This window comes from Denticeps clupeoides, chromosome 4, assembly GCF_900700375.1.
Source record: "Denticeps clupeoides chromosome 4, fDenClu1.1, whole genome shotgun sequence".
NCBI classification, from domain to species: domain Eukaryota; kingdom Metazoa; phylum Chordata; class Actinopteri; order Clupeiformes; family Denticipitidae; genus Denticeps; species Denticeps clupeoides.
This window is the reverse complement of record NC_041710.1, coordinates 24,023,458-24,051,052: the sequence shown is the minus strand read 5'-3', so window position 1 is coordinate 24,051,052 and position 27,595 is coordinate 24,023,458. Positions and strand designations below refer to the sequence as shown.

General features: G+C 43.4%; 3 protein-coding genes across 4 annotated transcripts; 2 read left to right on the top strand and 1 right to left on the bottom strand.

Annotated features, from left to right (window-relative positions):
- The first annotated feature begins 7,297 nt into the window (after window positions 1–7,297).
- Window positions 7,298–8,417, top strand: LOC114789035 (uncharacterized). The gene is made up of 2 exons (XM_028978089.1): window positions 7,298–7,522; window positions 7,604–8,417. Exons 1-2 carry the CDS (start codon window positions 7,449–7,451, stop codon window positions 8,181–8,183), a joined length of 654 nt encoding a protein of 217 aa, XP_028833922.1. The 5' UTR covers window positions 7,298–7,448; the 3' UTR covers window positions 8,184–8,417.
- Window positions 8,418–8,516: 99 nt separating this feature from the next.
- On the bottom strand, window positions 8,517–14,153 carry zfp91 (ZFP91 zinc finger protein, atypical E3 ubiquitin ligase). The gene is made up of 12 exons (XM_028977402.1): window positions 13,358–14,153; window positions 13,001–13,035; window positions 12,815–12,916; window positions 12,438–12,477; window positions 12,229–12,357; window positions 11,965–12,048; window positions 11,718–11,879; window positions 11,265–11,315; window positions 11,010–11,088; window positions 10,793–10,907; window positions 10,603–10,702; window positions 8,517–9,819 (listed from the first exon to the last, which is right to left on the bottom strand). The coding sequence occupies exons 1-12, from the start codon at window positions 13,774–13,776 to the stop codon at window positions 8,805–8,807; spliced, it is 2,331 nt and encodes a 776-aa protein (XP_028833235.1). The 5' UTR covers window positions 13,777–14,153; the 3' UTR covers window positions 8,517–8,804.
- Window positions 14,154–20,482: 6,329 nt separating this feature from the next.
- LOC114789231 (mucin-5AC-like) lies at window positions 20,483–25,982 on the top strand. Of its 2 annotated transcripts, none has more exons than XM_028978421.1 (7): window positions 20,483–20,569; window positions 20,889–20,943; window positions 22,571–22,657; window positions 22,774–24,971; window positions 25,083–25,147; window positions 25,245–25,387; window positions 25,474–25,982. In XM_028978421.1, the coding sequence occupies exons 2-7, from the start codon at window positions 20,901–20,903 to the stop codon at window positions 25,656–25,658; spliced, it is 2,721 nt and encodes a 906-aa protein (XP_028834254.1). In that variant the 5' UTR covers window positions 20,483–20,569; window positions 20,889–20,900; the 3' UTR covers window positions 25,659–25,982. The 2 variants fall into 2 exon arrangements, with proteins under 2 accessions (XP_028834254.1, XP_028834255.1); XM_028978422.1 differs by having other exon boundaries at window positions 22,777–24,971; window positions 25,474–25,981.
- Window positions 25,983–27,595: the final 1,613 nt, after the last annotated feature.

Below are 27,595 nucleotides of genomic sequence, written 5' to 3'. Positions count from 1 at the left end.
CACACACACACACACAGGCTTGCTCACAGCCTATGATCACTGCCTCACTCACTCAAATGCTCATTTCATCTCACACACACACACACACACACACACACTCTCTCTCTCTCTCTCTCTTTATCACAAGCCTGCTTCATAAGCACATTGCTTTTGCTCTCTTTCATGCTGACAGTCTACCTAGTTATCTCTCTCAATCATACCTCTCTCTCTCTCTCTCAAACACACACACACACACACACACACACAACCTCTGGATAGCAGAAACCATACACTTGCACCCCCACTTCCACACACATAGTTACTGTTTTAAACGTCTTTGACATATTTCATGACCACACACATAATACAGAATGTACTGATTACTGATGGTAAGGAAAATGTATTACTATAGTACTATAATATAGTACTATATTATTCAACACTATAAATATTATATAATGCTAGAATCACTATAGTTAACAATTTTTTTCACTCACCCTATAACAATAATTGCCTTAAATATTTTTAATTGTCTTAAATATTTCATTCAAAAACACTCTAGTCTTAAGCACCACTAAATTTTTATAATTACAACATGTAGCATAAATGTCACATCACATGTTTAATCCTCGCACACACACACAAACACAAATTCACCCAGTCTTTCACCCACCTGTGTAAAGCATTTTTCTAAAGATCCTTACACACATACCCTTCCCCCAATCACTTTTACACACACACACAGACACACACAGTCTCCTGTGTGGTATTTTATTGCTTTTTTCTGATAACCACACCTATTGCCTAACACACAGAGACACACTCTCTCTCTGCAGAACACACATCACTCCCAAAGGCTCACAATTTCTGAGTAGAACACTGTACAACATTCTCCTTCTCACACATGGACACACACACACACACACACACACTATCATTATCTCTTACACAGATTCTTCCTCCTACGCACACACATTCCCCCTCTCTCACAAACACTCTGTCTCCCACACACACACACACAAGCACAAACACACAGATCCCTCACACACCCATCCCCCTCCAACACCCCCCACCCCTCTCACACACACAAACACACACATCCTGTCTCTCACACACACATACACGCTCACTCTCTCTCTTTCTCTCTCTCTCTCTCTCTCTCTCTCTCTCTCACACACACACACACACACACTCCTCCCCCCTCTTCCACAGGCATCCTGCCACTCCTAACACACACATACGCATATTCCACCTCCAACATATCCTATCTATCTCTTTGCTCTCTCTCTCTCACACTCACTCACACACACAGAGAGACTAAATTTGCACTCCCCAAGTCAAGTAGAATATACACACTAGTCACCAGGTCAAAGTGTAAAATGCAGCCATAATTATGATGGGTGGTGTGTGTTTTTACACTTACTGACACACACATTCTTTAATTCTTACATTGACACCCAACAGGAGGTGGCTGAAACATTTGCCCCTGAAGTTCATGTGTTGGAAATAAAAGTAAGGGCACCGAGTCACTTTGACAAGAAGCAAAATGTGATGGCTGGACATCTGGACGACTGTGTCTCCATCCCTGCAGCTCTTGTAGGATGTTCGTGCTCTGCAGTGGACAGGACCTACCAGATATGATTTTAGAAAGGGAAAAATTGTGATTCAGTAGCCCAGGTTTACCGATGTATGTATGGGGAGTGCAGGCTGACCTGTCTTGTCCAATCTAACAGAACAGGTACTATAGCTCAGATGCTGAAAAGGTTCATGCTGGTTACAATAGAAAAATTGTGTCATATCGCACAGCGCATCAGAACACACCTACAATGATCATGTAGACATCAGAACTGGAGCAGTGGAATAAGGTAATATTGTCTGATGAATACCATTTTCTTTTACATCAAGCGGATGGCTTGGACCGTGTCACTTACCTGGGGAAGACATTCCCTCTGCTGGTTTCCTGTAGCTGCCCGCGGCAGATTAAAAATACTGATGCTGGCCTACAAAGCCAAGGAAGGGTCATCACCCTCCTACTTCAGATCTCTCATCACTCCTCATCCTCACTGCTCGACTGGTACCACCATCTCTCAAGGTACTAGTAAGTATTCATTTAGACTCTTCTCCGCCTTGGCTGCTAGGTGGTGGAATTAACCTCCACTAGATGTTCAAAGAGAGTCTTAAATAGAGCTCTAATGTATATTTATAATACATGTGTTAATGTAATAGTTTTATCTAAGGGTGTTTGTAAAACAATGTAAATATCTTATGAGCCTTAATTGGGCTTTATATTGAGGTTCTAAAGGCCTGGGAGGGATGGGTGGGTGTTTCTCTGTTCTTTTGAATGTGATTACAAAAGAAAATGATTTGATTCCTAGTGATCTAAATGAGGCACTACAATGACAGACATCTTAAATCACTTATTCACTGGATAAGAGGTTTTTTTTGCTGTGAAGTAGGCAAGCCAGCAGGGGCAGTGATGTTTTGGCCAGTGCCATGCCACACTGCAAAAAGAAAATGTTGAGAGTTTCTGGTATTGACTTGGCTTCCATGTTCAAACTGAACATTTTAGGGATGTACAGGGAAAACCAAGATGGAGGCACCATCTCGCAACTTACAGGACTTACAGGATCTGCTCCTGACATCCTGGTGCCACATACCACAGCAGACCTTCAGAGGTCTAGCGGAGTCCATGCCTCAACAGGTCAGGGGTCAGACCTGTGGAGGCACGACCAGATCAACAGCATAATGTTATGGCTGCTCAGAATGTACATTTAAGTAAATTAAATGACAATATGTATATGTATATATATATGTATGTTATATGTATAACTTTTTTGCACTGTGTAAGGGAACATGGTCCTGTATGGGATACATCCGGGTAAATTGTTCCCTTTAAGGTGTATACAAATAGGTATGTGCTCCACAAGAGTGCACTGGGGTCACAATAGGGACTCTGACCCCTGTCCATGTGTTCTGGGAATATTATTATTTTCAGCAACAATACTTACGATTATGAATAGAATTCTTTACATAGGACGGCAAGGATCCTTCATATATGGCAAAGAAACTTGTTCCTCTGTCCCAAGGCTGCAAATATTATGTATTCCATTTTTGCTCAGAATTACTGAAACTTCAAACAGGACAGCACCAATGTCAAACAGGTCTCGTCATCCCTGACCTCATCCCAAGATGGCTGCACGTATAGGAAGCAGGTGTGTTCATTTCAGGGGACGGCTCCTTTACGTTCATTGCCTATACGCTCATTGACAAACCCGCACTTAAATAACTGTTATTATGGCCATTAATCATAAACATTCCTGCCTGGTCACATGTGAGGTAGCCTTGATGTTATAAGATTGTCTAACACACAAGAAAGCACCAAATTGTGCATTATTGCATATATAATCTGCATTATAATTGTGCATTATTGCAAATAAGACAATAAGTAAATCACATTACAGTTACAGATTACATTGCAATAGAAATAACCAGACATATTCAAACAAAATAATGTATTCAGTGGGAAACAGGAGAGCATGGAGATGCCACATTATTTCATTATTAGGTGATTTTGGTGGACGTAAGTCATAGGAAATCAATATATTTGCAATTAAATAAAAAAATATTTACTAGTCAATGGTCACCTTTTTACATATATGAGAAATAATAATGACTCTCTAATATCATTCTGATTATCTTCACATACATTGTCTGATGAATAAACAAAAAAAGACTGAAATGCAATATTGAGAGACAGCAAATTAGAGACATCTACAGTGACACTGAGAATAATCTTTAAATTTGTCACAGTTTTGTAAAACAGACATGTGAAACAGTAGTCTGAGTTTATACCATTTTATCTTTACCATTTATTCAAACAATACATTCTTCTGAACATACCTACATTGAATACTTTCCTCAATCATTTACGTGCCCCTGCTCTACCTCTTTTTCTCTTTCTTGACAACCTAGTTTGCTTCTTCTGTTCTGCTGGCAGTGAATGAAGAACCTCAAATGCAGTGTTGGTCCAGCGAACTACTTCATGTAATACCTGATAGATCCATAATTTTAACGCAAAGGTTCCAGTTGGTCCGTCTGGATCCTGCAGGTGGGGTATAAAAATGTTTTTCTTTAAAATTATTATGTGTTAACGCACCATGGGGGAGGGGGAAGTATGGGGGTTCTGAGTGAAATGGCACTTCAATACATTTACATTTACATTTATGGCATTTATCAGACGCCCTTATCCAGAGCGACTTACAATCAGTAGTAACAGGGACAGTCCCCCTGGAGCAACTCAGGGTTAAGTGTCTTGCTCAGGGACACAATGGTAGTAAGTGGGATTTGAACCTGGGTCTTCTGGTTCATAGGCGAGTGTGCTACCCACTAGGCTACTACCACCCCAATACGTTGTATACTGTGTAATGCTGTATTAAGTGATAAAGTGAAGTGATTGTCACATGTGATACACAGCAGCACAGCACAGCACAGCACATGGTGCACACAGTGAAATTTGTCCTCTTCATTTAACCCATCACCCTGACTGAGCAGTGGGCAGCCATGACAGGTGCCCGGGGAGCAGTGTGTGGGGACGGTGCTTTGCTCAGTGGCACCTCAGTGGCACCTTGGCGGCTCAGGATTCGAACCGGCAACCTTCTGATTACGGGGCCGCTTCCTTAACCGATCTGATGAGAAGGATTTGAAAATAATTGAACAGTAATAATCATTTTAAAAGGTGGTAGCAGCGTAGTGGGTAACACATCGCCTATGAACCAGAAGACCCAGGTTCAAATCTCGCTTATTACCGTTGTGTCCCTGAGCAAGACACTTAACACAGAGTATCTCCAGAGGGGGACTGTCCCTGTAACTACTGGATAAGGGCGTCTGATAAATGGTGTAAATGTAAAAGTAAAAGGAGATGTGCTGGCTCCGTCACGCTACCTCTGCGCTCTCGGGCTTGGTCGGCTGCGCTGCAGTGCCACCTCCGTCCACCAGGAGGCTCTTCGTGCTGCGAGCGAGGTGCGCCAGCCTTTCTCTCACCGCCTTGCGTTGCCGCAGGTACTCGCTGTCTTCCTCCACCCCCAACTCGTCGTCCTCCCGGTCGACGGCACGGTCCAGGAGGCAAACGCACCGGCTTAGAGCGGAATAGAGGAGCCGCACGTTCTCCGCGGCGGGGCGTCTCGGCTCCGGCGGCGGCACGGTCACCAGGCGCTCCTCGCCGACGCCGGAGTCGGGGAAGGTCTCCTTCTCTTTCTGGCGAAACAGGCGGACGCATTCTGAATTATTTACAGGAAATGCTTTTAATCCACACTGTGGCGCACTTTCCACACCCAGGATCGGACAACCGAGGGGGTGGTAGTAGCCTAGTGGGTAACACACTCGCCTGTGAACCAGAAGACCCGGGTTCAAACCCCACTTACTACCATTGTGTCCCTGAGCAAGACACTTACCCAGGGGGGACTGTCCCTGTAACTACTGATTATAAGTCGCTCTGATAAATGTAAATGTGATCGTCAGTTTTCTGGTGAGCAGGTAATGGCTGCCACCAGGCATAAAACAGGCAGACACACTTGTGATTGTCACATGTGATACACAGCAGCACAGCACAGCACATGGTGCACACAGTGAAATTTGTCCTCTTCATTTAACCATCACCCTGAGTGAGCAGTGGGCAGCCATGAAAGGCGCCCGGGGAGCAGTGTGTGGAGGACGGTGCTTTGCTCAGTGGCACCTTGGCTGATCAGGCCATGACCATCACAGCACATATTTTGAATAAAGTGAGAACTCGAGATACTCTGAGTGAACATTAAAAAAAAACTTGTCGTGTAGCCATTGTCTGGGAATAAAATTGCCAAATCTGTATCCAGTGACATTACTAAGTTACGGTCACCACAGAACTGTAAAGAAGGTGACATTTTAATTATCTGTGGTTTTCTAAAAGCCCTTTAAAGTCGGTAAGATGACACCCAAGTTGGACTGGCTCCGCAGTATCCCTGAAGCTACAGAGCCTGTCCCAGGTCGTGTTACCGCCCGGATCCTGGCCCGGTCGCAGAGTACGGCAATGGAATTTATTACAGCGTTTTTCAAGCATTTTTTCTTTTTTGTTGCTTTTTGCTGTGATTTCTACACGACATAGGACAGAACTCTTAATACACTCCAGCACTTTCAATCACTTCTGGACTAAATTTTGCACAAATTGTCACTTTATTTGACACATTTGGACACCCTAAACCTACCTGTTACACATATTGGATGTCTACAAACATAAAATTGTAATATTTTGTGATGTTTGCAATATTGAGGTCTATATCAGTCGCAAAAGCATTTCACTGCATATCATACCGTGTATGAGTGTGTACGTGACAAATGAAATTTGTTGGAAAGCCACCATCAGCCTTGGACAGCTTTTAAGGAGTATGTGGGGAGTATGTGGTGAGTATAGGTTAACCCAGGAGGCATGGACAGCTACACCGCGACAGAGGAAATATATTAAACAGGTACAAGCAGCAGCAAGTCCCCAAACGTCCAACCGGTCTGAGAGAGTTTGGGTGGTGATGACGCGATCCCTTCCAGAGACATTACACGCAGGTTACCGACGAGGGACGAGTTACTCACATACAGCTCCAGCAGTCGGCTGCTTTCGGCGTGCACAAGGCGCGCCAGCTGAGCCGCCTTCCCGGCCGCCGCCGAGCCGTCCGCTCCGGCCCCGGCCATCGGTCAGGCTCGACGGAGGGAACCTACGGTGGTGTTAACCCCCTCAGCCTGCTGTTACACGGCATGATGTTACATATGTACTTGCTGAGCGCTGATCCTCGTCCGGAGGAATGTGGGCGGGGTCACAGCGGACACGCCCCTGCCGGGAACGGCGTCCTTATTCGACTCCCCGTGGGACTCCGATATCTTGGCCAGTAATGCAGAACCCATTAGCAGTCGGCCATAATTTTTAACCCACAATTAAAACCACATTCCTAATATTAATATTATTTTTTATTCAGTATTGCCCACTAACAGTACAGTGGGGTTATTCAGAATATTAAATACAGTATATTTAAATATGTCAGTGGTGATATTATGAATAAGTCTCCAGGAGGGGCCACTAGAGGGAGGACCCATACTACAAACCATGGACCACACCTCAGTCTAAAAACCTCAATGTTTTCCACAAATCTCTTCAACAGACTGAAAATGTGGTATAAGTAAAGATTGTAAAAAAAAACAACAAAAAAAAACATTGTCCTCCTCTGTTGTGCTGGACGCAGCAGGTAAGTGTCAATTTCTCTGTCTGCACTACCACCCCACAACACCAGGGGCGCTACACCGCGGTAGATGTGGCGACTCCCCCAGCGGTGACGTCCGCAGTCAACATCGGGGATTAGGACGTGAACAGCTTTTAACGACAAGTGGAATGATGCAGAATATTATTTAGCACGTAACACCGACGTTTAATCAGTTCCAGGCGAACTCGCGGTATGATGAAGTCGCTCGTCGGTTACGGGGTGTCGTCCGACTCTGACAGCGACGGGAACGAGGACGGCGGCAGCGAGTAGGTGTCGAAATTCGGGTTAAGTAGTCCCGTGTTTACGTGCTCTGTGTGAATTTGCGTTTGTTTGTCCCCCCCCCCGAGGCCACGGAGCCGCGCGGCTGGACGAAACTTCCTCCGGGACTGCAGGTCGGCTTCCAGCGACCTCGAGGAGCGGGACGCTGCGGTGGAGCCGGCCGAGGCCCACCGCTGGCCCAACAAACTCCCTCCTCCACCCCTCGGGGCAGGCGGGTCGCTGGGGGGCAGCAGCGTGTTCGCCAACCCGTTTAAGGAGCAGGCTCAGGAGCGCCTGGACGTCCTGCAAAGACACGTGCCTCTCACGCTGCGGGCCCGGCCCACGGAGATAGGCGGCCGGAAGATCTGCCGAGCCTACCGGAGGGACGGCCGCTGTCGGTTCGGGAGCCGCTGCAAGTACGCGCACGACAGCGACCTCCAGGGGACAGCAGCTGCCCCGGATGGAGCGCCGGAGACGGACGTAGGGCCGTCCAGCCCGGCCCAGGCCGACTCCGGAAGCAGAGAGAACCAGGAGAGGTGCGTGCAGGAGTCAAAGGGCGGCCGGACAAAGAAAAGGAGAGTCGGACTAAATGACGGCCTGACGCCGCCCAAAAGAGCCGTGCGGCAGTACGCGCTGGAAAGAGAAAAGGAGCAAATGGCTCAGTCCTGAGAACCAAGAGAAAGAGACTAAATGGACTCCCAGTCTCGTTCGAACATTTCATTCCGAATAATTCCGTAATCAGGACCGGACGACGGCCAGGACCCAGGAATATGGATTGGAAACACATTTTAAGACTATTTCTGAGAGTCTGGTGTATGTTTAATCAGTGAATAACACAGTAATGGTGAATTTTATGGTTTATTTCCTTTCCACTGCAGTTAATAAATATCTGTTCTCTTTGTACTTGTCGAATTATCCCGCAAAACAGACGTACAACAACAGACTGGTGAAATGTAATGCGCTTATAAACTGCTGATGTGGCGGAAAAAAAAAAAAAAAAAAAAAAAAGGTGCAGAGGGTTTAACAACCCAGGACACCCGGTGTTTTTCACTCATCTAAACACTCACACACGATAAATCTGATGTTATAGATGACTAAAACAGTTTCTGTACAAACATGGTCAACTTAAGCACAAATTTCCCTGATCGACTGATCTAAAAATCTACCAAAATTACAGTGAATACATACAATATATTTATGATCCTATATGGTTTACTTTTATATATTTATATATATAAAAGAGTACAGTTAGGTGAATTAGGGTATGCAGTCCCCCCCCCCCAGTCCATGCTACATCAGTCCATGTTGTACCTGCCCATTAGAGGCTTCTGCCAAAATGCCCTCATCTTCCCCAGCCCTTTCCCACACCGCTGCCATACTACCTGCCTCCCCGTTTCTGCCCCCTTCCCATACCACGCCCTCCTCTCCTGGTTCCTGTATGGTGGCAGGTGTCGAGTTGGCAGGTGGGGCAGCATCAGGGTTAAAGCCTAGGTTTCCCCTGCCGTCAGACGTTTCTTCATGCGTTGCCTGGGTGACTAGAGCGGGGTTGGAAGGGAGGCCATGTTGGGTTAGCCTCTGGAGGGCTTGTTGCGTTTGGGCAGCCTGCTGAATGGACAGCTGCTGCTGGGCGGCCGTGAGCAGGGGGAACTGCTGGACGTGGGCCTGTGGCTGCTGAGGAATGTTGTGGGTGACGGGCTGGAAGGTCATATGCAAGATCTGCGTCTGCATCTGGGGACTGTAAGCCTGCAGCGCCAGCTGCTGTGGCTGTGTCACCATGGCCGTGCTCGACTGCAGAGTCAGCTGATGGATCGGTCCCTGTGACACAGCTGGCGTTGCGGACACAAACTGGAGAGGCAGCTGGAGGGTGTGGGTGGGTGGCGGAGGGGGTGGTTGGTGTTCTGAATGTGCCCCCTCGTCGTCAGAGGTGGGCAGGGCCAGGGTGACGGGTACCTGCATGGTATGGAGGGTGTGGGTGTCTTGGCCCACAACCACCAAAGGAGCAACTTGCCCCACCTGGGCGTCCTGCTGCTGTGACTGATCTGCAGCCACGGTTGTTGGGCCTGAGGAAGAGGCTTCCAGCAGGGCCCCCGGGGTTGTGATGAGAGCGCCGGCGTTGGCTGCCAGGGCCTCAGCGATCAGCACCTCTGGGTGGCTTTTGGCCTTGTGGGCAACAACACTGTCCTTCTTCTCAAACTTCTTGCCGCAGATACCGCAGGAGAACTGGTAAGTAGCATCAGCATCGTGCTTTTTCATGTGCCAGTTCAACGAGGCCTTCTGTCGACAGGTGAAGCCACAGATCTCACACCTACGGAAATAATTGTGTGAAAGATGGAAAGAAACCCTCATGACTGGTGGCATATTTCAAGAAAATAATAAACACTTTGCTTTAAAGTGGACCGTCTTATTCAGGGTTTTTACACATTTTTACCAAAAGATTTCCATGACTATTCAATTATGCTAAGGAATAATTTCATGACCCTATGTTATAAAGCCATGTTTTTCAAATATGCACAAAGTAAAATTTACCAAAATATTATTAAAATCACAGGGAGGCAACAATAAATAAATAATAATAATAAAAAAAAACAAATAATTAAAACTGATCATAAAAGTGACCATTACAACTAGTGCTGGGTGATTATCCGTCTCTGGCACTTTCCACGATGACGGGCCGACTTATCGTGGCAGCGGAGGCCACCAACCTGACTATACCAGCATGATTAGTGAGCGCTGCACTTAAACTTTGCAAAAATACTACAGACCTGCGCTAGTCTTAACCGCTGTAGTACTGTACAGTCTTATGGGAACGATATACTTTGTATATACATCTGTGTATCAAGCAGATTTCAAATCACTTTTTCAGAACTTTATATGGATATTTCGTATTCCATAACTTTTCAAGACCTGGAAAATTCTCTTTTCAAATTCCATAACTTTTCCAGGTTTTTCATGACCGTAAGAACCCTGCTTACTACTGCACTCGAAATATCTTCACATTCAGATGGCTCACAATGAGCAATCAATTTACAACGCCAGACAAAGCACCATCTCAGCCATGTTGGCCGTTGCGTCCATGCGAGAGACTCACTGCAGTGGCTTCTCCCCTGTGTGGATCATGCGGTGGACAGCCAAGTTGTGTGAGCTCTTGAAAGCCCGAGCGCAGAACTCACAAATGTAGTCCCTCTGATCTGCAACACACGTCACACAGTACTCAGCACAGCACACGCTAGGCGAGTCCACGTACGGTGGACACGTTCAGATTGTGAGGAGCGTTGTACCTGTATGGTGCTTTGCATGGCGCAGCAACTGTTTCTGCAGCCGGAAGAGCCTCCCGCATGATGGGTGAGGACAGACATATTTCTTTTTCAACAAGTGTTGGTATTTAATATGGTGCTGAGACAGGAAAAAAAAAAAAAAAAACACACTGACAGTGAGACGCGTCTTGAAAGTCTTGCTAGAATATGTAATTTTGTAAAATTTTATTTTTAAACAAACCTGCAAGTAACGTGGATGAGCTAGGACCGTTCCACACCCTTCAATCTCACAACGGACATACTGAACCGGGGGCTTTTTCCTGTGTGGCATGGACAGGGGTAGCAAACAGAAATGGCAAAAGCAGAAACATGAGTCTTAGTTGGGAACTCTGATAACAGATGGATGAGGGGCTTCCTTCCTTTCAGAAGAAGACACGTTTTCAAACCGTATCTACCCGCGGCATGTTTTAAACAGTGTAACACGATGCTTTTTTACCTTCTCTTCGGCAGCCGGGGGCTTTTGTCATCTTTTCGCCGTCTTCCTCTCCTGTGAGAGGAAGTGAGAAACAGTGAGAAAAAGGGAATATAAAAACTTACACGCTATAGATTAATATTTTATTTAGTTATTGTTTGTGCTCCAATCAACCTTACAAAAGGCAAAGGAAACTTATTTCGATTAACAGAATGTGTAAAAAAAAGTAATATAAATGTAAACAATCCAGTACTGACTGAGCAAATTAAGTGAAAGTGAAGCGATTGTCATTGTGAAACACTGCAGCACAGCACACGAGTGTGTCCTCTGCTTTTAACATGACAGGCGCCGAGGAGCAGTGTGTGGAGACGGTGTCCTACCCACATATTTTTCCATTACTCAGAGGTTACTTGATATTCTGATTGATATAAAAGAATAAATAAATAAAAGGCAGAAATAAGAATGAGAACAACTCACTTCCTGGGCGGTTCTGTGACTTCTCCAAACTCATTCTCGAGCTTCACTTCTTTACTGTCTCCACCTTCTAACTTTATATCCAGCTCCTTCTCTTTTTGAGGAACCTTCTCTTTTTTCTCCTTTTGTCTTGATGGAGGCTTGCGCCTAGGCTTGTGAGGATCCCTAAGAGAGATGTAATTGGAGGATCCAGTTCAACGATGGACAAATATATATGTAGAAAAAAAAACACAATGAGCACATAATTTACCTCTCAGCCTTCGGGTCATAGCTCTGGTCATTCAGGTCATCCCTAAATGGCACGTCTTCATCACTGCTTATTTCATCTTCACCACTGAGGGGGAAAAAAAATTCGCTATTGGTCTACTTCAACCTCAAAAAAAAAAAAAACACAAAATAGGGTAACCTGCTTATTCTCTAAATAGAGGAGACAAAGGGAAAAAATGTTTTGAACAAATGTGCTACGGACGTGCATGAGTCTTCGACGAAACTAGAAGGGTCCCAAGCACCGAACCTTTGTTGTTGTGGCCGGTAGTTCTGGTCTGGTTGGTCGGTTCCGAGCGACGGACACTCCTGCTCCTGAGCCTCTTCTGCCTTGGCTGGCAGCGCGTGCTCACCAGGACGTTCTTCCTCCTTCTTTCCACTGGAGAGACCGGAGAAGACACTACTCATTTTAAAAAAAATGGTCCCTTCTCGGCGCACAGTATGAATAGAAGCACTCACCTTGCCACAGCTTTCCGTCCAGCTATCTTTTCTGTTTCCACTAATGGCGAACAAAAAAAAAAAAAAAAAGACAATTGATTTTAATGATTGTAAACATTTACATTTACAGCATTTAGCAGACGCCCTTATCCAGAGCGACTTACAATCAGTAGTTATGGGGACAGGGTTAAGTGTCTTGCTCAGGGACACAATGGTAGTAAGTGGGGTTTGAACCTGGGTCTTCTGGTTCATAGGCGAGTGTGTTACCCACTAAGCTGCTACTACCATCAAACATTATAGATTAAAAAGTTATAGTAGATTAAGGAAATGCCTGGGAACAGTTTAAATACCAGAAATGTGGCATTTAAAACCCAGATGGATTTTTATTCTTTTTGTACCGTAGGCCAGTTCAGCGTCCGGCTCGCTCTTGCACACCGGCCTGGGCGACCCGCGGGGCGGCCTGGGCCTCCCGAGGGCCTGGCTCCTCCTGGAACGGGGGGCTGCAGGCAACGGAAACCAAGGCAGACTGAGAACAGACCAAAAACACACACGACGCTCCAACCAAACAGGCCAAAAATATTCACCCCGGCTGTTCGCAGGCTCCTTGTCGCCGTCGCAGCTGCAAGGCAAACGGAGAACAGGGGTGAATGGGGGAAAATGTCAGCGCGTTAAAGGCGACCTGCACCGCGGGGAAAAGGTTCCACGTGCGCGCGCAGTTTGGTTCGCACCCCTCCCTTTTCTCCTTTAAGGAGCGGAGGTCTGGAGAACCTGTTATGCCAAGAAAATGTTGTGGCGCGCCGCGTTCGTGCGAAGTCGCTGTCGCGACAGGCACATGGCCGCCGTGAACGCCGTTTTATCCGCATGTTTACTGCGCCAATGCAAAAAAAAAAAAAAAAAGTCGCTTCTCCTCGTACTACTACAAACAGAAGATAGAAACGCACTCAGCCGCTGGGCCGGAACCATCCGCAGCCTCGCCGGCCCAGTCCGTGGAGCTCGGCGCGGCGGCGTTGCGGCGCCTCCGCGGGTACGCTGGCTTCCTGCGTCGGGTGGACGCGGCGTCGTGGCCGCCGCCACCGCCGTCGTCGTCGTCGTCGTCCGCCTTCATCTCGCTCTGCCTCCAGGCCGGCAGCGCTCGGGTGGAGCGGTCCCGTAAAACCCGGCCAGGGGTGGAGGCGGCCGACGCGGCTCCGTTCGTGTCCCGCGGCGCGGACACCTCGGCCTTCGTGCGGCTAGCTCCGCGGCCCCTCAGCGCCCTCCTCGGGGTGGATGCGGCTCCCGAGGACGGGGATGCTGGCGCGGCCTTCTCGCTAGGAAGCACTTTCTCTTTGTTATCGACCATTGCTGCGCTTTGTGGCTCCATCGCGCGAGTAATTAAAAAATGGCCTACCTTACTTGCCACGGCGACTCAGTAATTCTGTCTTAATTTATCAAAAGACACATTTGGAATATAAAATAAGTAAATACTTTGCTTGGTTAAGGCCTTAATCCAGCTGTCAAACATGTTTCAATGAAAGCACCAGTTTTTCCGGCAGCTGAAATGTATACAATTCATATTATATTAACTTAAAACTTAACTTAATATCTGCGATAACTATGCAAAATCCATTTTAAAGACCCAGACACAGTTTTTTTGCCTTCTTAAAGCTATAGTAAAGCACGCTATTTGCGCGGCCCCGGGCCGTGGCCTCTCAGCGCGATTTGCTGCGTCTCCTTTAAGCGAGATTAAGCAGAGTCGGGAGCTGCATACGACCCACGGTCGACACGAGTGATGACATCTATATCATGTTACATGTCCAACTGGTACAACTCTGCCCATCCCACTCACATACAAATCAGATGTACTGCGCGCAAGCGGCACCCGCCTGCGGCGTTTCTGGGAAATGTAGTTTTACACCGGAAATGCGAATGAAACGTGAATAGAGCTACGGATTAATAAATGACGCTGAATCTTATAATAGCAGTTATTAAATAAAATAATGATCTACTATTATTACTTTACAGTAACTTAATCACATTCTTGCTTAAATATATAGGTTACATGCAGCATTAACGGTAGCAGCTATGAACTTGGACAGCAAGTGACGATAATAAATATCTATTAAAAAGATTTGTTGTAGATTTTAAATTTGCACAATATCCATCAATGTTTGGACACACCTACACATTTATGGGTATTGCATTCTTTCATAAAATAACAAATCTGAAGACACAGTACTATGAAATAAGGTTACATAATATACAACAACAACAAAAAGCAAACAAGGCAAAGAGTTTAACGTTTGAGGCTTTCACACTCTCGGCTTCTCTCAACAATGTTCCAGTAGTCCTGAAGGCTTTTGCTGAAACCTTACTTATCATTCACACATGTTAATGAGCATCTCATGAAGCAGGTTCTGATGATGACAATAGTGAACAAAGCAGCCATGAAGGTAAAAAGAGGCAACTCTGAAAAAACATTCATCAAACATACTTCACGTTCTCCTGCATTGGCTTCTACAAAATTGCCACCTTCTCAGAGAAGATGCATCCAAACTTTTGACTGATAATGTATTTTATTGTATTATTATAGGTTTTATTCTGGAATTTGATTCTGGTCAATGGTGTCTCTCAAGCAGTGCAAAACAATGACAATAAACAACATACAATATAATTGCTCCTCCTTGAACCGACACCTTATTGTGGTGGAGGAGTTTGACAGCCCTAATGATCCTAGGAGCTATGTTGTCTGAGGCAGTTGGTGCCCTTGGTAGGGTCTCACATGACAAATTGTCTTAGGTAAAGGGTGAGACAAAGAATGATTCAGAAGATCTTTCATTGAAATAACAACAAAGAGGCCCTGAGGGTTACCGGGGTCCCACCCTGGAGCCAGGCCTGGGATTGGGGCCCGTGGACGAGTGCCTGGTGGCCGGGCTTTCGCCCATGGGTCCCAGCCAGGCCCAGCCCCAACCGGATACATGGGCTCATCCAACTGTGGACCCACCACTCACAGGAGGAACATGAAGAGTCCGGTGCAATTTGGATCAGGTGGCAGACCGAGGCGGAAGCTTTGCCGGTCCCTGTGCCTTCGGGTGGGGAAATGGGTCCTGACTGTTGTTTGCGCTTATGCGTCAAATAGCAGCTCAGAGTACCCACACTTTTTGGAGTCCCTGGGATGAGTGCTATGAGTGCTCCAACTGGGGACTCCATTGTCCTGTTGGGGGACTTCAACGCTCATGTGGGCCATGACAGCATGACCTGGAGGGGCGTGATTGGGAGGCGTGATCTGCCAGATCTGAACTCGAGTGGTGTTTCGTTATTGGACTTCTGTTCAAGCCGCAGTTTGGCTATAATGAACACCATGTTCGAACATAAGGATGCCCATCGGTACACTTGCTACCAGGGCAGCCTAGGTCACAGGTCGATGATTGACTTTGTAGTCGTATCATGTGACCTGCGGCCATATGTTTTGGACACTCGGGTGAAGAGAGGAGCGGAGCTGTCAACTGATCACCACCTGGTGGTGAGTTGGATCAGATGGCAGGGGAAGATGCCATGTAGACCTGGCAGACCCAAACGAATAGTGAGGGTGTGCTGGGAATGCCTGGCAGAAGAACCTGTCAAGATGGTCTTCAATTCCCACCTCCGAGTTTTGATTGCATCCGGAGAGCAGTGGGGGTCATTGAGTCCGAATGGACCTTGTTACGCTCTGGGATTACTGAGGCGGCTGTTTAAATTTGCAGCATTTGTTGCTAAACTGTAGCTAGCTGTGGTCGCAAGGTGGCCGGTGCCGGACACCAGAGATTAGGGGAGCTGTCAGGCAAAAGAAGGAGGTTTACGTCCTGGCCATGGAACTTTGGACCAGGTCTTTACCCTTGCTGGGGTGATGGAGGGGACATAGGACTTTGCATAACCAATCCACATTTGTTTTGTGGCTTTTTGTTAAAGTACCAGAGGAGCATGAGTTTGGTCTGCATAGCCGGAAGTAAGTCGGACCTGTTTCCGGTGAGGGTTGGACTCTGCCAGGGTTGCCCTTTGTCACTGGTTCTGTTCATATCCTATATGTACAGAATTTGTAGGTGCAGCTGTGGTGTGAAGGGTGTCGAGTTTGGTGGCAGGAGAATCTCGTCTCTGCTTTTTGTGGATGATGTGGTCCTCCTAGATTCATCACACTCTGACCTTCAGCTCTTGCTGGGTAGGTTCACAGCCAAGTGTGAAGCGGCTGGGATGAGGATCAGCACCTCCAAACCTGAGACCATGGTTCTCGACCGGAAAAGGGTGGCTTGCCAACTCCGGGTCGGGAGAGAGGTCCTGCCTCAAGTGGATGAGTTTAAGTATCTCGGGGTCTTGTTCACGAGTGAGGGAAGAAGGGAGCAGGAGATCGACAGGCGGATTGGGGAACCGATCTGTTGTGTTGAAGAGGGAGCTGAGCCAGAAAGCAAGGCTCTCGATTTACCGGTCAATCTACATCCCAATCCTTACCCATGGTCATGAGCTTCAGGTAATGACCAAAAGAACGAGATCGCGGATACAAGCGGCCGAAATAAGTTTCCTCCGTAGGGTGGCCGGACACAGCCTCCGAGTAGAACCGCTGCTCCTCCACATTGAGAGCAGCCAGCTGAGGTGGTTTGGGCATCATGTCAGGATGCCATCTGGAGGACGCCTCCCTGGGGAGGTGTTTTAGACATTATATATAGAAATTATATCTGGTGGAGGTGGCTGGGGAGAGGGCTGTCTGGGATTCTCTACTTGGGATGCTGCCCCCACAACCCGGACCCGGATAAGATGGGGGAAGACGACGACGTCGATATAATCAAATCTTATATACACAAAAATACAAGGATTACAGATTATTGAGAGAATGCAGGTGTACATAAAGTGCAATTGTGAAATGGTAACAGATCAGTTGTTTAGGAGGGTGATGGCAAGGGGAAAGAAACTGTTCCTGTGTCTGCTGGTCCTTGTCTGCAGACTTCTGTATCATCTGCCCTAGGGCATCAGATCTGTCCAGTCTGTCCAGGGTGTGAGGAATCTGTGATGATCTTCATTCTTCCTGGTTCTTGGAAAGGCAGGGGGCACTAATGATCTTTTCTGCTGTCCGTACACTATGTTGCAATCTGATATGGTGAAGGGGAGCAGTGTTGAAGGACATCTCCTGAAGTCCACTGTCATCTCCACAGTCTTCAGCGTTTTCAGCTCCAGGTTGTGCTGACTGCACCAGAGTACCATCTGTATGCAGATTTTTCACCATCCTGAATGAGACCAGTGATGGTCTCATCTGCAAACCTCAGCAGAGGTGCATTTCATTTATTGAATGGATAGAAGTCAATAATAATCCATTATACATTGTGTTTAAATCCAGTTGGGTGAACATCAGATTTCCAAGCTGGTGTTAGTCAGATAATTGATTCTAGCAACCAAAATAAAGCATATTACAAGGACACAAATAAAATACTGTTGATACAGGGTATATAAAGTCCTATTCTGTCATGAAGACAACAGAGGTGAATGTAGGTTTAGGAAGGGAAACATGAAGTAGAAGGTGCACAGAATTTATGCAGGCAGTTTATTTGGAAGATCAAATCAAACATCTATTGTTGTAACTAGCATTAATGATCAGCTGATATTTGACATGGTGGATCAAGGAAGCATTTACATGTACATTTACATGAAAATTGTAATTGTGATCTATTACACAAAAGAAAGCAAACTTGTCATTGATGCAAATAAATCTCAGGGGAAAGGAGAAATGATAAATTGTGATATTTATCATTGCCACCAAGGTCGTCTCTGCCCTGTTAGGTTAAAAAAAATATATGAATAAGTGCGCACACCTTTAAACTAGCTAGCTGGATTTCCAACAAAAGAATAAAAAAAAATGAAAGTAGTGGAATGATCCAACCAGAGACCAGACCTGAATCCAAAGGAAAAAAGTTCCCTCACATACCTGTCAAAAGTATTAGAAAACTTTTTCATTGAAATGGAAGCAGTTCAAGTCCAACTAGAACTGATACAAAGGTAACCATGAACTGAAATTAAATAAATAAGGTTATCCAGAAAACATTTACATTTACATAAGACAGGAATTGGGTTAACAGCTTAAAGCCATACTACAGCATAGGAGGTTGATAAAGCCTTGAAAATGGGTCATACCAACTCTTTCATGTGTCCCAACGTTTCCTGATTTCTTCTTGATTACTGCCTTCATAAAAGTAGTTCTAGAACATGCTGTGGTACCATATCATGGAACTATAAAAATGTTGAGAGGAGTATGAAGATTGTAAACTCCAAGATTCAACTCTAAAAGAAGACTGAGAAAGATGCTAAGATATCAGAATAATAAAAAAAAGTCTTACATGGGCCACGAAACACCGCCAATGGACTACTGAAAATTAGAAGAATGTGTTATATACTGTTCAGATTAAGCTAACAGGATGGTTCCTCAGAGAAATTATGATTTGATGATCCCAAAATAGAAGTGTTCCAACCATGGACGTTGTTCAGAACCTTTAACTGGACTCTTCACCATTATAAACAAATATACCAGCTTTCTTGAAGTGAAACCAGTCTGTACACCTGTCTGGAATCAAAACTTTCTGTCAAGGGGTCCTCCAGGACCAGAATCGAGACCCACATCTGTAATCAATTGATATAAGTGAGATTTCACAAATCTACCACTAGACGGCAGTGAAGACAAAGGAAACAAACCAAAGAACAGTACGGTTACTGGAACAGTAATGCACTTATCTTCTTCTGGGATAACCTAGCATCATAAATTGTTTCCATCAATACTGTTGCAAAGCAAAGAATAATCAGATTTTTTTACTCAGTAAGTGCTACTTCAGGATGTTGAGCTGGCTCATGAGGACATTGTCACAACCAATCTATGTCTCATCGTTATGTTCTCTATTTACAGAGTGGCAGTACAAACATATGGCATGAGGCAAAGCAGTGTAACATATCATGTTGGCTTGTTTAAGGTTCCTCGATCTTGTAATGCGGCAGTAAATGCTTCATGTGTGTTCATAATGTAAAATAATGCAAACATGATGCATTATTCTGCATTTCTAAAATAATAAAAGGATTGAGAAATTAGAAATTCAGAAATTAGATCAGAAATTATTGGCCAGACTGGTAAGAAATTCTTAATGTCAGTCATTGAAATTGGGTGGTCATTAAGTTAAATTATTATTCAAAATCTACTTCTGGAGAAAATGGGGATACATTTACCCCTACTTTTTATAATATAAAAAGTCCAGTTTATCATATTATTGCTTGACTGTGCAAGTGCAAATAGTAAACAAGATGATACAATTTGACTAGCAAACAGAACACTACAATATTCTAAAGGAGATGAAGAAACTGGTCTTCTAATGACAATGAAATGAAATTCAGTCATGAGCTTTATTCAAAAAGAAAAACACTTCATTTTGTTCCCATTAAATGTATTTTATTAAAAGGTAACTGGTTTTCTGTTGCTTTTTACAGGGCCAATTATATTTACAATAAGTATGAAAAGAAAATAATTAATCATTTAGCATTTAATTTTCAAGGAGGGTGGTAGTAGCCTAGTGGGTAACACTCTCGCCTATGAACCAGAAGACCCAGGTTGAAATCCCATTGTGTCCCTGAGCAAGACACCCCTAAGTTGCTCCAGGGGGTCTCTGTTCACTGTAACTACTGATTGTAAATCGCTCTGGATAAGGGTGTCTGAAAAATGCTGTAAATGTAAATGTAAGTACAAATATCAAGTAATTTCTTCAGTGGGTATATGTAACTTTATAATCTGTACAAAAAATATTTTTAGTCTGAGATGAAATATGGATCATATTTATTTAAAATCTGGAAAATTGTAAATGTTTCACCAACTTTAAAACAATTCTACCACCATGACTACAACTTCCTTGATATGATTATCACTGTTATTATTATTCATAATAGCAACAGCAAATTTCCCGTTGCAGACAGGAGTGGGTGTGGCGTCTTATTGTCATTATGTCTTGTGCGTACATATGTGTATGTACACAGGAATTCAGTAGGAAGTCCCACATTGCAAGTTAATGAGCACATTATATTGCAACATAGTAAGAAATCCTGGTTTATAAAAGACACAGAATCAATCTGTAGAGGTTGACCAGTAGAGGAGACCGATTCATCAAAGGGCAGACGTTCTGCAGGTTAGTGTAAATGGATAAGAAATAAAGTTTTGAAGAAACAAACATTATTGTTTTTGTATTTTCAATATCTTTAAAATCACTGTTCAGTTGTTGCATAGCTTTACTTGTTTACAATTGTTTAGACATTTTTTTTGTCATTTTATGACAGATTTTTTTAGACAGATTTTTATCAAAGTATCGTGTTCTTGTAAATGTTATTAAAGATGAAATTGACTGATATCCTTAAAATACATTAAATATTTTACTAATTGTTATAATTTTGTTACATTTGCATGTTTATGTTTTCAAACAAAATAACTACTACAATATTTACTTCTAGATAAAAAAGAAAATGAATATGTACGCAAGAACAGTAACACTGCTATATATTACTGGTAAGACAAATATTATAATTTTTACTTTATTTTAGGATTATAATGATACACTCACATTAACAATACAATTAACAAAAGGAACTGCAAATACAATGTCTCATATTATTTCTTTATTTTTTCCTTTAAATTGTGGGAAACATCTACTGTTCATTAAAAAAAAAAACTACGAAAAAAAATTATGTAGAAGTCAAAATGCTGCTACACCATGAATTTAAAGACAGGCTATTTGGTATGATGCAATGGGCTTATGCCAGTTGTAAATTATTTATTATTTGGAAATTAGTAAATTGTGGAGAATTGTTATTGAGGATTCATTTCTAAATTATATATGGTACAGGGTATAGTTTATTACAGGGTATAGTGTGCTTTTTGGATGAGCAGATGAAGGCCCTTAGAAACATTTCAATAATGTAATAGCTTGTTTGAGCTCTGCACCTCCTCACAAAATTGTGAGGAGGTGCAGACTGCAAAGTTATTGCCAGTGTTGCCTGACCCTAAATGTCAAAGAATTAGCAGCTTTAAATTATTGTATTTTGAGAACAATTATCGTACACATGCAATTTCCTTTCTGATGTTGATATTTGAATAAGACATATCATTATAGACTGTACATATTATAGTGTAAAATGCCACTTTTTTCAGATAGGACATTTGTAAAAACAACCTCTGGGCAAAACATTGCCTGAACCTGTGGAGTGCAGGATGAACAGTGCACTAAACAGCCAAGAAAATTATTTTGGGAACACAAATGCTTGACCTACATTTACATTTAACATTTAAAGCATTTGGAAGATGCCCTTATCCAGAGCGAATTACACCGTGATTGACTTCACAAGATAGGGTTTACTAACAATACAAGTTACATACTTGGCACAAAGTACATGGATGTACATGGATGTGGACTAGCGAATACATACAATGATTTGGCAGCGACACAGTGGAAACAAGGTACATTTATCCAGAAACAACAGATGAACACACTTAGGTGATCAAGAGCACACATACGCACAATACAAACTCTGGTCTGGAATACGGGACTGGAGCCCCTCACAATGTACGAGTCCTGACACATTTGCATGTTGCATGCAAATCTGCACTTAAACCACCCCATCATTGTTTTTATTTTGTGTGTCACCACGTGTTACATCGTGCATGGTTGGCTGTAAAGGCACGTGGGATGACTGTGCATAAAAGCCCAGTCAAATGAAAAAAAAGACATCTCTACCTTGTTGTGCTAATGAAATAACTTAAAATGAAATAAAATGAAAGGGTAAAATTAATGTACATTATGAGATTTTTGGAATTATTGATTCTACATTGTACAGAGGGTAGAATTATGGTAGAAATATGATAATTATTGTACATCCTGCAACACTGGTTACCAGGCAAGTCTGTGTAAAAACCCATCAGATTCAGGCAAAGATATTCATCTCTATCTTATGCGCCACTTGATGGAATGCCAGGTCAAATTAAAGCAGTCATGATTATAATTTGATTTGAGCAATTCTGTACCAAATTCTGTAACAACCCCTGCTCTATTCTATAGTTTAATCTCAATAATGCATGCAGTTGTTATTAAAGCTTTACAATATGTATATGTAATTCTTGTTTATAATGCTGCCAACAGTGTTCATCTATGTGCATGCTGAAAATACAACTCCAACAATTATTACAAGTGTAGAGACCACAGCTGTTATCAGTTCTACTTCTAAAGGTAAGTTAAAACTGTCTTATAAAGCTCTGTCCTTTCCAACAGTTAAGAGTCTACTAATGCAAATTATAGTAGAACAGTTCATTCTCAAACTTGAATTACAATAACAATTTCTCTAGCAGCATCCACAGCAGCAGCTGACACAAAAGGCACTACTGAACCAACAGCATCACGTACTTCAACATCTGAAACTGTGACTACCACTGGAATTGCAACTATAGTTTCTCCATCAGCATCCAGTACTACATCTGAAGGTGGTAGTACAGTGTCCCTGATAGATACATCAACCATCACATCTGCCCATTCAACAACTACATCAGAAGCTTTCGCAACAGGTCCAGAGGGTTCTAGTTCTTCTCCAACTACTGTTCCAACAGCATCAAGTACTACAGCACTTGGGCATGTGCCTACAACACCTCCTGAAACAGGCTCTACCACCGGAATTGCAACTATAGTTGCTCCAACAGCATCCAGTACTAGAGCTGAAGGTAGTAGTACAGTGTCCCTGATAGATGCATCAACCATCACATCTGTCCATTCAACAACTACAGCAGAAGCTTTCACAACAAGTCCAGAGGGTCTTAGTGTTTCTCCAACTACTGTTCCAACAGCATCAACTTCTACAGCATCTGGGCATGTGTCTACAACTCCATCTGAAACTGTTCCTACCACTGGAATTGCAACTATAGTTTCTCCAACAGCATTGAGTACAACCGCTGAAGGTAGTAGTACAGTGTCCCTTATAGATACATCAACCACCACAACTGTTCATTCAACAACTACAGCAGAAGCTTTCACAACAAGTCCAGAGGGTCTTAGTGTTTCTCCAACTACTGTTCCAACAGCATCAACATCTACAGCATCTGGGCATGTGACTACAACACCATCTGAAACTGTTCCTACCACTAGAATTGCAACTATAGTTTCTCCAACAGCATCCAGTACAAGAGCTGAAGGTAGTAGTACAGTGTCCCTTGTAGATACATCAACCATCATATCTGTCCATTCAACAACTACAGCAGAAGCTTTCACAACAAGTCCAGAGGGTCCTAGTTTTTTTCCAACTACTGTACCAACAGCTTCAAGTTCTACAGCATCTGGACATGTGTCTACAACACCATCTGAAACTGTTCCTACCACTGGAATTGCAACTATAGTTTCTACAACAGCATCAAGTACTACAGCTGAAGGTAGTAGTACAGTGTCCCTTATAGATACATCAACCATCACATCTGTCCATTCAACAACTACAGCAGAAGCTTTCACAACAAGTCCAGAGGGTCCTAGTTTTTTTCCAACTACTGTACCAACAGCTTCAAGTTCTACAGCATCTGGACATGTGTCTACAACACCATCTGAAACTGTTCCTACCACTAGAATTGCAACTATAGTTTCTACAGCAGCATCAAGTACTACAGCTGAAGGTAGTAGTACAGTGTCCCTTATAGATACATCAACCATCACATCTGTCCATTCAACAACTACAGCAGAAGCTTTCACAACAAGTCCAGAGGGTCTTAGTGTTTCTTCAACTACTGCACCAACAGCATCAACATCTACAGCATCTGGACATGTGTCTACAACTCCATCTGAAACTGTTCCTACCACTGGAATTGCAACTATAGTTTCTCCAACAGCATCGAGTACAACCGCTGAAGGTAGTAGTACAGTGTCCCTTGTAGATACATCAACCATCACATCTGTCCATTCAACAACTACAGTAGAAGCTTTCACAACAAGTCCAGAGGGCCCTAGTTTTTCTCCAACTACTGCACCAACAGCATCAATTTCTACAGCATCTGGGCATGTGACTACAACACCTTCTAAAACAGGTCCTACAACTGGAATTGCAAGTACATTTTCTCCAACAGCATCCAGTACTAGAGCCGAAGGTAGTACTGTGGTATCAACAGCACCTAGTACTTCAAAATTTCAAACAACTTCTACCACTGGAACAGCAACAGTAGGCTCTTCAACAGCATCTAGCCCTACAACTCAAGTAAATGCAACATCTGCCAGAGCAACTACTACAACAGCATCCACTATTTCAACGGCTTTACCTTTCACTTCAGCACAGTCTCAAACAAGCTCTAAAACTCAATTTAGTGCAAGGACAACTTCTGCTCTTTCTACAGCCACTTCACCTTTTCAAACCACAACAGCATCAGCCACAAGTACCTCAGTCCCATCATACCCTGCTATATCAACTGAAGGCTTCCTAATTCTTACCTTCAGAATGATTAGAGCCTTTCAAAATGACTACTATGATTCATCAACATCAGCCTACAGGACACTAGAAAGGAATGTCACAACTGAGGTAAGAACAATCCTGAATATATTTGAATTCATTTGATGTCGTTTAATCATTTGAATCCATTATCATACATCATAAAGCACTCATATATATTCTTTCTTTTTGTTTCTTTAGTTAAATAAAGGTTATAAAAAACGATATCCTTTAACATTTGTCAGAACTTACATACTACGATTTTGGTAAGTCTCATATCTAAGCATATATCACATGAATATGTTACCAGAGGTCAAACATGAAAACAAATGTGTATAATCCTCTAATTTGTGTTCTTGTTAGGCCTGGATCAGTCGGTGTGGATGCTCAACTAATTTTTCAAAACCAGTCAGTGGTTCCCAACACCACAACTGTAACAACTGATCTTAAAACCGAACTGTCAAAAGTTGTTTTCCTGGATGTCATTCCAGAAAGCATTTCTGCACGTAAGTCTTTACTCTTAAAGGTCTCTCATACAAATTCAGTGGTATTGTCCTAAATATATGCTTAAATTGTAATTTTATTTGAACAGAGAATGCAACAACCACAGCAGCAACAACATTTGCAACAACTTCAAGCAGTGCTACAAGAAGTCCTACAGCAAGCAGTACTACAGCAAGCAGTACTACAGCAAGTAGTGCTACAACAAGTAGTGCTACAACAAGTTTTTTACTCACTTTCCTTCTTCCACTCTTCCTCATACATGTTCTACAATGAGTAGACAATCTGTTTTACTCTTTCATCCTTTTGTTCACAAAACACAAAATTGTCAGAAGAAGGATTAGCTCAAAATACTTTCATACTGACCATGTTATTATTTATCGTACATCATAAACTTATCACTACAATAGATTTAAGATACATTTTGAGAGATAATGATCAGAGATGATTGCCCAATCACCTACACTGTATGTTTTATGGGTAAATGAGGCAATCTGAGTATAATTTGTACAGTATTACATATTTTAATTACTCAACCATGTTATTATTTAAATTAAAAACAAATTTAACATAATGTATGTAATATATAACATAATAACATGTAATACAACATAATATTGTACATAATATATTGTACATAACATATAACGTAACATATTTAAAAACGTAAATAAGAACTATTTATTTAAACAGTTTTGTGTTGCATTAAACTTTCAATAAAATAAATATGCATTGATGTGTACATTGTTTTTAATTGTAAAAATATATTTTAAAAGGATCTAACATTAATATATTTCACTCTTTTAACAATCTCTGCAAGAAAACTAATATTTACATTTACAGCATTTATCAGATGCCCCTATCCAGAGCGACTTACAATCAGTAGTTACAGGGACAGTCCCCCCTGGAGCAACTTAGGGTTAAGTGTCTTGCTCAGGGACACAATGGTAGTAAGTGGGATTTGAACCTGGGTCTTCTGGTTCATAGGCAAGTGTGTTACCGACTAGGCTACTAAAACCGAGAAATCATATGTACATTCACAGAGGGTCACATTCACAGCCTTTGCCATTAAGCACAAAATTGAGCTCAGGTGCCTCCTATTTCCTCTGATCATCCTTGAGATGTTTCTGCAGCTTAACTGAAGTCTACCTGTGGAAAGAACCATTGACTGGTCATGATTTGGAAAGGCACACACCTGTCTATAGGTTCCACAGTCAGAGCACAAACCAAGCATGAAGTCAAAGGAAATAGTAAGATGGGATTGTCTCAAGGCACAAATCTGGGGAAGATTACAGAAAAATGTTCTGCTGCTTTGAAGGTCCCAATGAGCACAGTGGCCTCCATCCATGAGTGGAAGAGTCAAAGAACCTCCAGGACTCTTCCTAGAGCTGGTTCACCACCTAAACTGAGCGATTAAGGGGAGAAGGGCCTTAGTCATGGAGGTGACAAAGAACCAAATGGTCACTCTGTCAGAGCTTCACCTGAAGGCACCTGAAGGACTCTCAGACCTTGAGAAACAAATTTCTCTGGTGTGATGAGAGAAAGATTGAACTTTTTGTGAACGCCAGGCATCATTTTGGGAGAAAACCAGGAACCACTCATCACCTGGCCAATACATCCCTACAGCATGGTAGTGACAGGATCGTGGTGTGGTGGGATGTCAGCTGTAGGAACTGGAGGACTGCAGAACAATGACCCTAAGCACACAGCCAAGATATCAAATGAAAGTAAAAGTGATATGATTATAATTGTGATACACTGCAACACAGCACACAGTGCACACAATAAAAGGTGCTCTCTGCATTTAACCCATCATCCTTAGTGGGCAGCCATGAAAGGCATCTGAGGAGTAGTGTGTGGGGATGGTACTTTGCCTCAGTGGCACCTTGCCAGTTCGGGATTCAAACCAGCAACGTTTCCATACCCAATTATGTTTCCTTACCCGCTAGGCCAACCACTGCCCCTCAAACATCACCACCATGAATGCACTTGTGAAGTGAGGTGAAAGTGATTAGTTGTCACATGCGAAAACACCCAGTCCATACAGTGAAATTTAGTCTCTGCATTTAGCCCATCACTTGAGGGAGCAGTGGGCAGCCGTGACAGGTGCCCAGGGAGCAGTTTGTGGGGACGGTACTTTGCTTACTCTGGGCATGTCCTTGTGTGCTCCAGTCAGAGCCCAGACTTGAATCCAATTGAACATCTCTGGAGAG